Raw genomic sequence first — 15,050 nt, 5'->3', positions numbered from 1 at the left:
GTCGTCTCTCGAAGCTGTGGTATCTTTCAAGAGTTTATGTATCATAAGCATTTAAAGATAATGAAAGGAACTTTTTAAAAATGTTTATTTTGAGAGAGAGAGAGAGAGAGACAGAGCACACATGAGCCTGAGAGGGGGAGAGAATCCCAAGCAGGCTCCATGCTGTCGGCACAGAGACCAACGTGGGGCTCGATTTCATAAACCATGAGATTGTGACTGGAGCCAAAATCGAGTCGGTGGCTCAACTGACTAGGCCACCCAGGCGCCCCAACAAAAGGAATTTTAAAAAAAAAGAAAGCCTTCCCCCACTGAATTCTTCAACTGCCTTCATTTTCCCGTGTGCCCTTGAGCACATTCACATCGGTTTATCACCTGCTGGGGCCCCTGCTGACACACGCACACTATTCGATGGCGCTGTTCCACGGGCTCCGGTTATCATTTAAGTAGTTGCCTAGATCAGCACTGAGCCCACCATTGCTCATTCCCGAACCGCTAGATGTTCAAGTTGTTTGGGAGTGGGGGCTGCGCTGTGCCCCACGTCTGTTCCTCTGATTAAAGACCTAGGACTTGAGCCAGAAGCCATAGCTCGTCTCACTCACGGCCACATAAGCAGTGTTCAGGCAACAGAGGCTCTTCCTGCCTCCTGGACGCGGGCTTACATACCACGGGAAGGGGAGCCGAGGGGAGAGGGTGCATGCTTTACACAAGAGCCAAGGGTTTGTCCTTCCTTCCCCCCTCTGCTCTCCTCTCGGAGGGAAGTTTCGTCAGCGCTGGGGTCCCAGTCCCAGCTCAGCCTGTCTGGCATTCCATGCCTCTCTCTGTAACATCAGGAGGGGTGGGCTGGGCATCACTGAGTCCTCCCGTGCCCTGGGCCTCACCTGGGGCTTGCACTGGGACCTCCTGGAGGGCTTGTTCAAATGCACAGCACTGGACCCCACCCCAAGGTTTCTGACTTGAGTAGGTCTGGGTTGGGCCTGGAGATTTGCATTTCTAATGTGTCCCCAGGTGATGCTGGTGCCGCCAGCTGGCCCAGGATAACACTCTGAGAGATGCTGGGCAAATGAGTCTCTGTCATTGGCACCCCAGGATGCGGCCACCTATACAAGACTTCTCTGTTCTAAAGATCACCTCCTTTTCCAGATGGAGCCAGCAGGACAGAAAGATGAGCCATTCCGTGCACGAGACGGAAGTCCGGTGAAATGTCCCTCTCAGGTAGGCCAGACCTGGGGACGGGAGGGAATCCCTTGCTGAGTTGGGGACCGAGATGGGGCCACGAAGAAGTGGGCTTTGCTATGAAGTGGGGTCTTCCCTGGATGAGACATTAGCCCCATCAGAGGCTTGGGTTGGCTCTTCGAGGCTGGGCACAGCTTTGCACACCTGACACGCTGAAGGTTTACACCGGCGGGTCAGGAGAGCCGTGTCCACAGCACTGAGGCCCCTTCCACACCTGTGGAGGGCATAGGACCAAAGCCATAGCTTACCTGGTCCCAAATGTGAGGATGAGCATCTTGAATAACACACCCGACATGTAGTAGGCATAGAGTTAGTGCTGCTGAGTAAATGAATGAGAAAAGGAACACCGAACATAAATCACTAGAATTCTTTTTATCATTTAATGTGAGTCCGGTTTTGGGCTTTCTTACTGAACTGGTAAGTTTGTTGTTGTTGTTTTTTGGGGTTTTTCTGTTTTTTGTTTTTGTTTTGTTTTTGTTTTTTTACTGGGCTGTAGGAATTAGATCATTTGCCCTGTTTCCCTCTTTGCCTTGGCTGCCAGGAAGCTTAAAATTCAGTTCCCTTTCTGTGGAAATATATGTACTTTGCCTGGTAGCATGAAACTCCGGTACAAGCAGGAGATGCTGACTGTGGCAAAGGGGACATTTCAAAGCATTAGTGAGCCCTCTCAGAGAACTAACGAGCAGCGTGGAGAAGAAAAGCCAGATGATGGTTTTCTCATCATTTCAAGGATGCTATGAGCATTCCAAACTGACCAAAGGCATTACTGTGTGAGAAAGCCTGGTGGTTAAACGATACAGATTTCTGGGTCATGATTATAACGTATTACCTTCCCCTGCAGGAGAATCCCTTTCTGTTCACCTACAAAAACAGCAACTACCTGCCCAGGCTGCTAAAATCTTCTGAGGAGCTTGAGGTAGGCTCGGGTTTTCTGTGATTGACAAACATGCAAATGAACCAGGGGCGGTACCCCTTGCTGAGTCTTTGGAAGTTTCTACGTGGTTCCCTGGAACCCCATGAGCCCCTGGGGAAGGGTCAAAGGGTCAGGTGTGTGACCGCCCCATTCGTGCTTGAAGCAGGCCAGCCCTATATCCCTGTCTTTGATTTTTTTTTAATCTTTATTTCCTTTTGAGAGAAAGAGAGCGTGAGTGGGAGAGGGACAGAGAGAGAAGGAGACACAGAATCCAAAGCAGGCTCCAGGCCCTGAGCCCAGAGCCTGATGTGGGGCTCGAACTCACAAACCGTGAGATCGTGCCCTGAGCCGAAGTCAGACCCTTAACCCCTATCCCTGTCTTTAGAACGGCCTCAGCAACCAGCATCCTGAGGCTTCATGGGGCATGGTGGGGTGCTCAGCACTGCCTGCTCCCTGTTTTCTTCTGACATAAACCAAGAATCCTCAGGCTCTCCCCAAATCACCGACAAGTCCTTTTAAACTCACCTGAGGGCTTAATCTGGGGAGAAAGTTAAGAAAAAGCAGAGGAATGCGGTGAAGCACGAAACCAGACAGCATGGAGGCCAGAAGGCCTTCGAAGTTGGTGCACGCCCGTGGGGGCCGCCTCGTGCCTCCTCACGCCTCCCTTGGTGCTTGTCTCAGGAGTCCTTCTCTGGTCTTTCCTGTCAAGATGAGATAGGGCACCCTGCACTCCTCTGGAGAGCTGAGAAGCACTTCAAGGCTGATGTCCTCACTCTCAGAGGACTGAGGACCAAGACGAGTTGAGACGAATTCACTCCTACTCCCATCCCCGCCAGCGTCAAAGACGACGGCGTGGGTCCCCAGCACAAAGCCTGAGAGATACAGCAGGAAAGACTCTTGATTTATCATCATGTCCCTCACGTTCTAACTGATACCTCAGCGTGAGAATATACCTGAGAGGCAGCAGGGCGCTCTGGGGTTCAAATCCAGGCTCTTCCACTTACTGGCTCTGTGTCATTGAGCAAGGCACTTACCATCTCTGTGACATGCTAGTCACAGCCCCACCTCACAGAGTTGTTACTAATGATAAGCTCATACGCGTAAAGTACATGAAATAGTGTCGGTACGCTCTGAGCTCTATACAAGCGTTGCCAGTATTTGTCATCTGGTAGGAGGCAGCGACACATTCCCTCAAGATACGTTTATTGAAAGCCTTCTGTGTGCCACTAGAATGCAAGCAGGGATTCCGAGCAGGGACTCATCACTATTTGTTGAATGGCTACGTGGCTGGGTGGGCAGAGGAATACCAGGCATAAGAGATAAAGCCACAGATAAAATCCATTGCTCGTCCCAAGGAACTCAGCCTCGTGGAGCCAATCAGCAGTCGCGGCATGACTCTAATTAAAGTTTCCGTGGGTATTCTGGGAACACAGAGGAGGCGACTGACGGGAGAGAGGTGACATAGTTTCCCAAAGAAGACCAACAACCCCAGCCTTGAAGGATGGCCAAGGGGGTGACCCGGTAGATGGACGTGTGGGAACGTGGAGGGAGGGGAGGGTGAGGGGGGAACGGAGGTAGACTCGGGCAGAGGCATGGAGAGCACGAGAGCTGGGTCCAGAGCTGGTGGTTTAGAATGTCAGGGTCCTCTTAGGATGCGCCAAGGGGGATGGACTTCGTGCGGATGTTAATACAGCAGAAATGTATTTTTTTTCAACCAACACACATTTATTGAACATCACTGTGCACTGTTCTGGGCTCCGAGGATACAGTGCACCAAACAAGCAAAAATCCCTGCTTTCACTAAGAATTTGGGGGGGGGAGGGGTGACACCATTATATTATGCTGAGAGAGGGAGAGCATCATCTCTATGGGTTCAGAAGGCTGGGGAGGAAGCCCACAGGACTGAAGGCTGTAGATGCTGTAATATTCCAGGCAAGAAGTAACACGGGCCTGAGGGGGCGCCTGGGTGGCTCAGTGGGTTAAGCATCTGACTTCGGCTCAGGTCATGATCTCACGGCTTGTGGGTTCGAGCCCCACGTCGGGCTCTGTGCTGACAGCTCAGAGCCTGGAGCCTGCTTCGGATTCTGTGTCTCCCTCTTTCTCAGTCCCTCCCCCACTCACCCTTATCTCTCTTTCTCTCTCTCTCTCTCTCTCTCAAAAAAGATAAATAAACATTAAAAAACCCTATTTTTGAAAAAGAAGTAACACAGGCCTGGATGAAGTTCAAGGCACTAGAGGGGAGGCGACAGGATGGGGAGCATTTAGGAAAGGATTTTGTGGACACTCAGATATGAGTGTTCATAGAGAGGGAGGGATCTTAAGGGATACCTAGCTTTCTATACTAAGGGGTGCTTTCCAAATACAGGCCCCACTTCTCACCCAATTTCCTATGTTGCAAGATCCATTTCTCCTTCTCTGTGCCTCTCATTTCAGGTGACAGATGCAATGGAAATCAGGTGCCCTGACAAGGACCCCTCCAACACGATTCCCACTTCAGGTACATGGCTCAAATCAAGCAATTTTTAACCTCATTTGAGGCTCGAAATCATCAACGTAAGGGCAACCTTAACGGGCTTTCCACACAGTCTGGGATACATCAGAGAGGGGTTTTTTCCAAGGACAATAGAAGTAGCTCCTGATGTGTGTTTGGAAGTTGGTGTCTGTGTTTGATTGTTCTTGAGCTACAACATGATAAAACCAGCAGCAGAAAGCATTGATTAAGCGTTAACCGTGTACCACGTCTTGTCCTGCGAAGAGCCCAGGATGAGTTGAGTGCGCTGCTGTCATTGTCCCTCTGCCGTGGAGCCTTAATGAACCAGTGAATTTTTTCTCCAAAAGACAAAACAATCTTTAAGCAGGAGGCGGAAATAACCGGTCCATACGTCAGAGCCATAGGCAGGAGGCACTCATACACTGCACGGAACAGGAAAGCACACCATCTTAGAAACGTGCTGTTCTCACTGCTTCTCAGTATTTCCAAAATGACTGTTGCCGGGCCGTGAAAATGAAACTCGTGGAGTTTCATCCATCCAGGTGACATCCTCCCAGAAAGGGGCCGGCTAAGGGCTAAATCTTTTCTTCTAGACGAGCCTGTCTGAGAGTGATGGCTGTGTGCATGTGACCATGGGAGGTCATGGAGCGGGGGTTGCAGGGAGGAGGCTGTACGTTGACCTGTAGGACTGACCCCATCAGTGCAGGAGCATTCCTGCAACAGTGAGATAGGTTCCCTTGCTTGGTCCTAGAGGGCGACTCCTTTGTTCATTGATTCATTCACTTGATTATTAGGTGATTGTCGAATGCCTCCTAAGTGCCTTCCAAGACAGAAAATTAGGTTTGGAGATGTCACAGCGCCTAGCAGGGTTCTTTCAGGGATGCACATCTTTGTCGTCAGACTGTTTTCTTTTGCTGAGCGTTAGTAGAACAACAAAGTGTCAGCCTACCTTTCATGCAGGTCTTAGCTCTCTACGCTCACATTAAGCCACGTGAATGGCAAGTAAGTTAAAATGTTTGTAACAAACTTCAGTCTGTAACTGGTTCTTGTTCTAAGTTGCAGAACAATGGAATAGGAGATAAGGCACACACACACACACACACAGACACACACACACGCACACACAGCGTGCGCGCGCTCGTGCGTGTTTAATCTTTAGATTTTTATCCCCTTCATACTTGGTGACAACTTAGTCCTATTGGTTAGTTTACTAGCAGAACTCTAGCAGCAGAAACAAATTATCAGCTTCCTACACAGGCTGTCTTACAGCAAAAACACAAAGATGTACGTATATATGTATGTCCATGCATTTGCATGTATAGGGACAGAGAGAATTTGAATTTTTTAATCGCCAGTCTTTACAGAGAAATGATATCCATCCCTTTTTTAATCTTATCATTCTGAGAGGATGAGCTATAAAGTATTTTGCAATCTTTCCAGATTATGTTCCTGTCATAATGATAACCAATCCCTTAGAACGTATCTCAACATCTGAAAGCAGATAAAATGTGAACCTTTTCTTTATCCTCTGACCCTGAAGATTATTGTGTTTATTGGCATTTGAAGATGGAAGCACAAGAAATCTTAAGACCTTGAGATCGAAGATACTCCAGTGATAGGGACCGTCTGAATAAGCAAATGGGTACATTTAGGTCTCCTCGATCTAACCAAGTGGGCATGGAACCAAAATGCTCTCTCGCTCCAACTGGGTGACAGCCATCCTAAATGAGAGCTGGGCCTGCCCTTCTGAGTCCTGCCTGAAAGGTGTCATTTAGGAAAATGACCACTGCTAACTGGGCAATAATAAAAAACACATTTCATTAGCACGTTGATCTGTGAATGGACATTTTAACCATCCTTGTGATTGTTGGGGTAGTTAAAAGAGAGTTAGCACAGGGCCACATTATTAGTTTTTCTTGACAACTGTCCTATTTCTGGCAAGGTCATTCACTCCTCTGGAGATCAAGTTTGCAATTTCTGATTGAGATGATGGTATCTGATGCATACTTAAAGGAGCAGATTGTCTTATCTTTATATCTCCAGTGACTCAGCACATAATAGGAGCCCAGTAAATGTTCACTGAATTAATTTTGTTAATGTTTATTTATCTTAAGAGAGCACGCAAGCAAGTGTGAGCAGGGGAGAGGCAGAGAGAATTGCAAGCCGGCTCCGTGCTGTCAGCACAGAGCCGAACATGGGGCTTGATCCCATGAACTGTGAGATCATGACCTGAGCCGAAATCGAGAGTCAGACACTTAACCAACTGAGCCACCCAGGCGCCCCTCGCTGAATTAATCTTAATGAGTATTTCCAATGTAGCAAACCAACAGTTTTCAGGGTTGGAAAAGATCTTTAAATCCAACTAGATCAAGGTATCTGCCATTAAACCAATTTTTCACTAAGACTCTGTATAAAATAACTGTTTTGCCTTCAGAGTTCTTTTCAAAAACCTGCCGTGTCCCCTTCCCTAATGTTTCTCTTCAACCATCCACAGATACACATAACTAACCAAAAGTGATGTCTCAACATGGGGTACTGCCTTCATCAATAGGCCACAGCCCTTGGCAACCTGGATGCCTCACTCATGCCCTCTGGGGCCCACAGGTGATGACCCTCTTCCTCCAATCTGTGAGCCTTTTGGAATGAGATAGAGAGAGTTAACACAACTTTTTTTATAACTAATCGGTATTTGGTAGCAAAATAAATAAATAAAAGCTGCCGAGTTTTCTTCCCAGTCAGTGCATACATGCTCTCTCTAAGTGCTATCTCCTGTGGGCTTTCTAACTTTGCACATACTTGCATCATTTTATATTACCCCATGGTCTGCCCCTAACACAGTTGGGGTAACTAAGAAAAATATGTTGGGCCTGGCAGCTGACCTAAGGTTTTCCCAGTGAGAAAAAGAGTAGCATTTTGCAAACAAAAGAGTAACAATACGGAGCCGGGGGACATGGCTCCTGGCTCTGTACTCAAGCTGGCTATCTTGATGTCAAGCTGCTAATTCCATGCTGGGGGAGAAATTCACAGTATTTGAAAATAGAGAACTACAAAGCTATTTATATGCCACTGTCACTAATAGTATAAATCTAGAACAGTTCATTCATTTAAGACATTGGCTCCTTTGTAAGTCCTTGATGTTCTTTATTATACCCATTTGACTAAAATGAGCTACTCAAAAGCCAATATGAAAAATGCCCTAGTTACAGAACCGGGAGATCATTAAGGGTTTCACTTTGTTATGACCCAGCACTGCAATGACCCTGGAGATGCTTCTGTAATCATCACCTGTTCATGGGTCTTGTGATTTAACCTCATCTATGACTAGGAAGCACTGATGCCCCACAGGGAATAACAGCCCACCTGTCCCCTTGCTCAGTCCACTGAGCAAGTTCAAAATCACCCAAAGACACTTGGACGCATAGGTATTCCCTTCCCTGCAGTGCCCATCATTTAAAGCTTTGAGAGCTGTAAAGTCTCTGACACAGAGCCACTAACTTAGCCTGTAATTCAACTTAGCACATTGCTTGAGCCCCTGTGCTCCCTAAGGCACAGATTGCTTCATACAAACTCACATCCAAGGCACAAACAAGGTTCTAACATGGTGCCAGCAGTTTAGCACCGTTGTTAACATAAGTTAGCATAAGTCCTGAGAATCAGAGGGCACAGGAGCTGGGTGGCCCTAGCTGACAATTGCGAGGAAAGCTGCTTTTGTCAGATTATGGCTGCACGTGGTTTAAGCTCTTGGGGTATACAAGACAAAGCTCCAAAGTGTCAAGTCTTCTCCTCATTCTATAGTCTACCATTTTCTTACCATTCGTGATATTTCATCATAGCTTGGATGGCCTTCTGATAAGAGGCCCCCTCTGTAGAAATCTTGATGAGTTATTGATGTATTTATCAACTCATTTCAGGGTGGTGGACAGTTTGTACCAGATAATGTTTAGCTAATCAGCCCACATAAATTTAATCTTATCTCTAAGTAGTTCTTTCCCCAAGGAGAGCAATTGCTAAAGTGCTTTGCTGTGTTTCCAGGCTGTGTCTTTGTCATGCGTGATGATATTAACAAAGCTCAAATCAAGGTCTGCAGGATGTTAAACAAATGAAACCTGTCGGGCTCTATATTAATAAAATCCCAGATAAGTCAGACCCCTCCCACATAGTCTTGGTTTGGTTTATTATCTCTCAAAGGAAATCCTTCAGATCTATCTACACATATACATACACACACACACACACACACACACACACACACACACATAGATGTGCACATGCATGCACACGTGTGTATGTTTCCTTTCTGTCTGCTACAAATTTAGGCGGCGGGATGACCAGTTCCAGCTGCCTCTTTAGCAAACTATAATGAGCTTTTGAAGCAAATCTGCCCATCGCTTCCACATTTTACCAGCTTCAAAGATTTCCCCTAACCTTTGCCCCCTAGCAAGTGTTCACAGCATTCACTGTGGCTATCATACATTATGGCAACAAGAATAGAGTGATTGGCTGTCATCACCAGCAACTAAAATAAGCCCTCTAGAGTTGAGGGAAGGAGGTCTTACTTTCTGTTGGGTTGCCTTTTTTTACCCATAGCCCAATTTCTTTGAGAAGAGGTCATTTTAAAGTTCTCAGGCTCAACCCCATGGATGTGTGCTAATGTGTGCAGCTGGCTTTGTGATTTGATATTGTTCTTCTAACCACATAGCCTTACCCCACCCCCTCCCAAGACCTACTGAAGCAGAAACTCTGAGGGTAGGAACCGACCATCTGCGTTTTAACAAGCTCCCCAAATGATTCTGATGCACGCTCAAATTTGAGGATCACTAATCTATACATTTTGCATACACACATTCACAATTATGTATGTGTTCGTTTGCATGCTGTCATTAGAAGAGGCAGGGACTTTTACTTTTCCAGTGAGAGCAGATCCTCAGTGGGAGTGGCAGCTTCTCATCTGCAGATGGTATGGAGGTGAGGTAGACAAGATGTCTCCATGGAAGGAACCAGGACCTGGAGATCCCTTTGAACATTGTTTTCACTGAGTATTTTTTAAAATTTTTTAGCATTTTACTTATTGTTGAGAGAGAGAGAGAGCAGGGGAGGGGCAGAGAGAGAGGGACACACAGAATCCAAACCAGGCTCCAGGCTCTAGGCTCTGAACTGTCAGCACAGAGCCCAATATGGGGCTCGAACTCACGAACTATGAGATCACAACCTGAGCCAAAGTCGGACGCTTAACCGACTGAGCCGCCCAGGCGCCCGTGAGCTGATTTTTTTTTTTAACAGGATGATATAAAATTTTATCTTCATTATCAACAGATCCTGGAATAGATTAAGTGTTGGTTACATCTCCACGCCAACTCCTGCCTGACTCCCAGACCACATTGCCAGGAGCCATTTCAGGCCCTGAGGGTAACTGCTCACCTTGTGGCACCAGGTTTCACCAAAGGCCCCAGAATCCCCTCTGAAATTTGGGTCCACCTCCTAGGTCCTGAGCCCATGTGCAAGTGCTCCAAGGAAGAGATAACAGTCAGGATCCACGGCCTTATGACAGGCTTGTGACAGATTTAGTATCTCTGCCCAAGCTGAATTACAATTACAAATGGACTTTCTCTCTCAGTTTTCCTGGAAGATCACTCACTTTCAGAGGAGATAAGAACCCCTGTCTTCCATTAACTGGTGTGTGCGTTCTCAGTTCACAGGCTGAAGCTGGCTGACATCAAGGTAATCGCAGCCCTGGGGGACTCTCTCACGGTGAGTTACCCCAACTGTGGGAGGAGCGGGCAGGGGAGGAGATCTGGATTAATGGGAGAACCCGGAGAGAGGAACTCTCATGACCATGGTCATCTCCCGCCCCCGGGTCCGGTCCCCATGTCCATCCTAACCTCAGTATTCCTCTCCCGACGCTGGGATGAATGAACGAGCAGGAAGTGGGGGGACCTCAGAGGGAGCAGCCGTGACAGAAGTGACCCAGCCCAAGTCTCACAGTCTGGTAGCATTGGGCGGATTGGACTAGGTCTCACGCACAGTGTGGGGCTCCTTCAAAGACCAGGCGCTGGTCATGCAGGAAGTCAAAGGAGGGTGAAGAGAGGATTAGGCGGGAGCAGGTGTTAATGGGGTGGGGGGCAGGGGGCAGAGGAAGACAAGGTACTCAGAATGATGCCAGCCCATCTCTGCAGCTGCTCCATGATGACCCCTCAGGCCTGCAAAGTGCTATCCAATGAAAGAAAATCAGGCCCTTTGAGAGACGGGGTAGAGGTTCCCGGACACAAGTTTCCATTTACTAGTCGCCCATTCCAGACGCATCCAGCTGCTGTTCTCTGGGTCCGTAGAATTCAGGGCCTCCAGGAGAATCTTCCCCAAAGACCAGTAGACACCTTTCATGTCTGTGGCTCGTTAGCATTTCATCTATCCCATCGACATCCTCGATACAATCTTCCGAAACATGACTTACCTTAAACTTAACCCAAAAAGACGGGGCCGGGTAGGTGCACTGAATGCCCACGACTGCATAGCTTGCAGGCACTGGACCAGGACCAGCACTCATGAGTCCTGACTCCAAGTCCAGAAGCCTGTCCCTGTACTGTGGCTGTGCCCTCCATGACCCCTCAGCGATTCTTTACCCCAAACACCCTACTGCTTGTAACTTTCCGGAAGAACAGGCAGGCTGGTCCTTAGCACTGCTTATCCCAACCACTTCCTGCTGGATGTGGCCTGGTAGCTCCCCCCGACGCCTGACCTCTGACCCCTGACCCGCTGGTCTGCTTGAAGATGCTCTTGGGAGAAGCAGTCCTCAAGAATCAGCATAGCTGTTCAGGACTTCCTGGGAGGCAAACTTTGGAGTGTGACATACATGGCAGGTGGCAGAGAACTGGGCACCAGACAGCAGGGGTCACACCCCGGAGGGTCTCTCATGGAGGCCAGCCTCCCCCCTGGCCTGCCTCAGAGGCCCGTCTTCAGCATGACCTTTGCAATGGCCCTGCTTGGAAATGACACGCTTTAGGCAAGGGCCATGCATCTGCAGAGCGTGCCCAGATTGAGGTTTTAAAAGACCGTGTCTTTCTTCAGCTTAAGGGTAGGTACACGGCATTGTATTACTATTTTTAAAATTGTACATACAGGAGATACGTTAATTTCAAAGGATTGTGATATGTTTCCTTTTATGGTCTATTTCACAACTTTTCAAAAGGAGGTGGATGGGACCCAGAAACGGGTCCTTTTGAAAAGTGGACACTTGCAGTCTGATTTTCAGAGCCATTTTGCTAGCCTGTAGCACTTGATCTTGGTCTGGGCCGGGTTTTTTAGGGTGAGGCCAAGCGGTGGATGGCACCAGGGTTCCCAGTGGGAGCTCTCACTCATCTCTGTAAAGGTAGATGCATATGGAGACAGGGTAGGGGCGCCTGGGTGGCTCAGTCGGTTAAGCGTCTGACTTCGGCTCAGGTCACGGTGTCACAGTTCGTGGGTTCGAGCCCCGCGTCGGGCTCTGTGCTGACAGCTCAGAGCCTGGAGCCTGTTTCAGATTCTGTGTTTTCCTCTCTCTCTCTGCCCCTCCTCTGTTCATGCTCTGTCTTTGTCTTAAGAATAAATAAACATTTAAAAAAAAAAAAAAGACAGGGCACTGTCTACACTCTAGATTCTAGGGAGTGCTCAGGTGCTCCCAGCCACAACTAGAACACAGACCTTCCAGCTGAGGGGGCAGGGAAACTCACCTCTTGATGTTCCTTCTCAGGCAGGTAATGGGGCTGGATCAAAGCCTGGGGACATCTTGGATGTCTTGACTCAGTATCGAGGCCTGTCCTGGAGGTGAGTGAGGGTGTGGCAAGACGCCGCATGACCCCTTCATTGCAGGGCAGGGGAGGACCCCTGAGCCTCACGGAGAACAATTCTTCTAGCAGACACATGAGCCACCTAGTGCTTTTCAACAGAAGCTTCTGGTTTACTTTGAGGAAGGACTGTAAAAGCTTCCCCTGAACCACTGCATTCCCCAGGACAGGAACTGAGGCCTGAACAGGCCGAGTTTGGGAGAGAAAGAACATAAATGTTTGGGTTGAAAAGCTTCTCTAGCTTCCATTTCTCTCTCTGGGGAGTAGGCTCAGAAGGAGACAGTGGCCTTTTGGAACCGGAGTTGAACCTGAATCCTAGCTGCCTAACTCTGTGCGACTCTGAGCAAGTTACTTAACCTCTCTGAGCTTGTCTCTTTATCTTCCATGCAGGGATAATAATACAGCCTGAGAACCATCATGAGGAATAGAGAGAGTTTAAGCATCCAGCAAAGTAGATATAAATGGAAGTTTGAATCATTATTAAAGGGCCTTCGTTTTACAGATGAGAAGGCAAGGCTCAGAGAGGACAAGTAACCTATCTAAGATCACACAGCCAGATGATAAAAGGGCAAAAAATAGAGCAGATGGTTCCTGACCCCTAATCTGGCACATTCCCCCATGGTGACTGCTTCATGCAGGCTTGTTCCTGCTCTGGCTGTAATCAAACCCAGGCTGCCCCAAGCTGCAGTGAGCAGGACTCGGGATTTGAACACCCGGCTCATGCCAAGCATGAGAGGGCAGGTCTGGTGTTTCCTCAGCCCGGAATCTGGCATCCCTGGTACCAGACTGACCCTGAGTGTTGAATCCCAGGCATCCTCCCTTGCGATGTTGCACAGAATTAAACCCCAAACATTTGAGACCCTTTTAAATGTTCTCAGATGTACTTGGCAGAGAATGAGGGGATATGGAAAAGCAGGGAATCCAATAAACTGTGGAATGTTGCATATTCTCATGCCTAGAAACCCATCCAACTTTGATTTGCTTGGAATTTTAGAAGCAGCTTAGAAGATGGGTTCTCTCTAGAAGACACGCTTTAAAAGCAGGTTTTTGCAAGCCAAATAGGAACAGAATGACGAGGGCAAACGTTTCCACTGTGTTTTCAATAATAACAGCCGTGCCCAGCTGCAGTGGCTAGTGGGGCGCGACTTGGCTCAGCTTCCAAGGAACGCTCACCTTCCCTTTAGAAAAACAGGGGCAAAGGGGGACCACTTTGTTCCCCTGTCCCAACGTCAGTGCTCGAAGTTAAAAAAAATCATCGCAGTCACCGTGCCATTTAAATCTGTTTCTTCTCTGGGTGTTCTGGTTTGTGGGGACAAAAAGAGGAGTTGCTATGTTCCGGTTTGTTTTTCTACTGGAAATAATGGGGAAATGACAAGCTCCAAGCCCCCAGGGTGTCTCTCAGAAGAAAGGCCTGTCTTGGGAGTGTCTGAGGTGTTTTGGCATCAATGGCGCTTTCAACCTCGGTTTTCTTTTTTGTTCTACCACAGTATCGGCGGCGATCACAACCTCAGCAGCGTCACCACCCTCGCAAGTGAGTACGCGCGCCCGGGCTCAGCCCTGTGCGGCTCAGCAGCGCCTCCTGGCGGCGGTCGCGGGCTCGGCAGGGAGCCGGCCGGCGGGACTCAGCCACGTTCACCAGGGGGCGCAACGTCCCCGAGGCGGTCGCCTGTCTCTGATGAACATCATGAAAGCCTTTGAGAGATTTTTTTTTTCTTTTCTTTTCTTTTCTTTTCTTTTCTTTTCTCTTCTTTTCTTTTCTTTTCTTTTCTTTTCTTTTCTCTTCTTTTCTCTTTTCCTTTCTTTTCCTTATTTCTCTTTTTCTCTCTCTTTCTCTTTTTTTTCTCTTTCTCTCCCTCTCTTTCTTTTTAAAGAGAAATTGTATTTGTAAAAGGAAGGAAGAGAGGGAGAAGAGACTTCAGGCTAAATCTTAGTGCAAGTCATTCTTAGGAAATGATTTCAGAAAGAAGGAAAGTAAACCCATCTCTGTTTTGCCTGTCATTCTGAGCAGAGCACCTTTCTGGGAGGCATTGATCTGGGCTTGGGCTCCATTAATCACCACTGTATACAAAGACGTTGAATCCCTGAGTGTCACTAGGAAACACCACCACCACAGCAGTAGTTTGTGCAGGCTGTGCAAACACAGCCGTATTGGGGGCCTGATGTTTTCCTTGAATCACTTCACCCGTAGCCTGCTTGGAATTTTTTTTTTTTTTTTAAGCCTGAGCTATGTTCTCTGAATGGTCTGGCCTGATGTGTCTTTTTATTCTCCTTAGCGCATGAACACCACAGTGCTTGTTCTTAAAGTAGGCATTCACTAAATGTCACAATTATTTTCCCTTCAGATCTTCCAGCTAATAATATTTGTTTTTTGCCTGAGAGGAACTTAATTGGTCCTGCTCTCGTTTACTTTTCTTGGAATTATCCCTTTGTAACATATCTTTGGAAGGCAAGGAGTTCTTTGAGGTTTAAGGCACCAAGACTTTGGTGATGGAGATGGCTTGATCTCCACCTAGGCAGGACCGATTGGGCTTCATGTGTGGTTATCTGTTTTGCTATTTGCAAATTCTGGTGCATTGAAATAGGTACAGTCCTGTGA

General features: G+C 47.8%; 1 protein-coding gene across 1 annotated transcript in view; it reads left to right on the top strand.

The window, feature by feature from the left end:
- PLB1 (phospholipase B1) overlaps positions 1 to 15,050 on the top strand; it is a 143,067-nt gene that overhangs the window by 65,455 nt on the left and 62,562 nt on the right. Inside the window, 6 exon segments of the mRNA XM_053891038.1 lie at positions 1,141 to 1,212; positions 2,075 to 2,149; positions 4,580 to 4,643; positions 10,327 to 10,385; positions 12,361 to 12,434; positions 13,942 to 13,989. Of these exon segments, the coding sequence (XP_053747013.1) occupies positions 1,141 to 1,212; positions 2,075 to 2,149; positions 4,580 to 4,643; positions 10,327 to 10,385; positions 12,361 to 12,434; positions 13,942 to 13,989 (392 nt within the window).

This window comes from Panthera pardus, unplaced genomic scaffold, assembly GCF_024362965.1.
Source record: "Panthera pardus isolate Hobbes unplaced genomic scaffold, ASM2436296v1 HiC_scaffold_26, whole genome shotgun sequence".
NCBI classification, from domain to species: Eukaryota; Metazoa; Chordata; class Mammalia; order Carnivora; family Felidae; genus Panthera; species Panthera pardus.
This window is presented reverse-complemented; position numbering and strand designations above follow the sequence as displayed.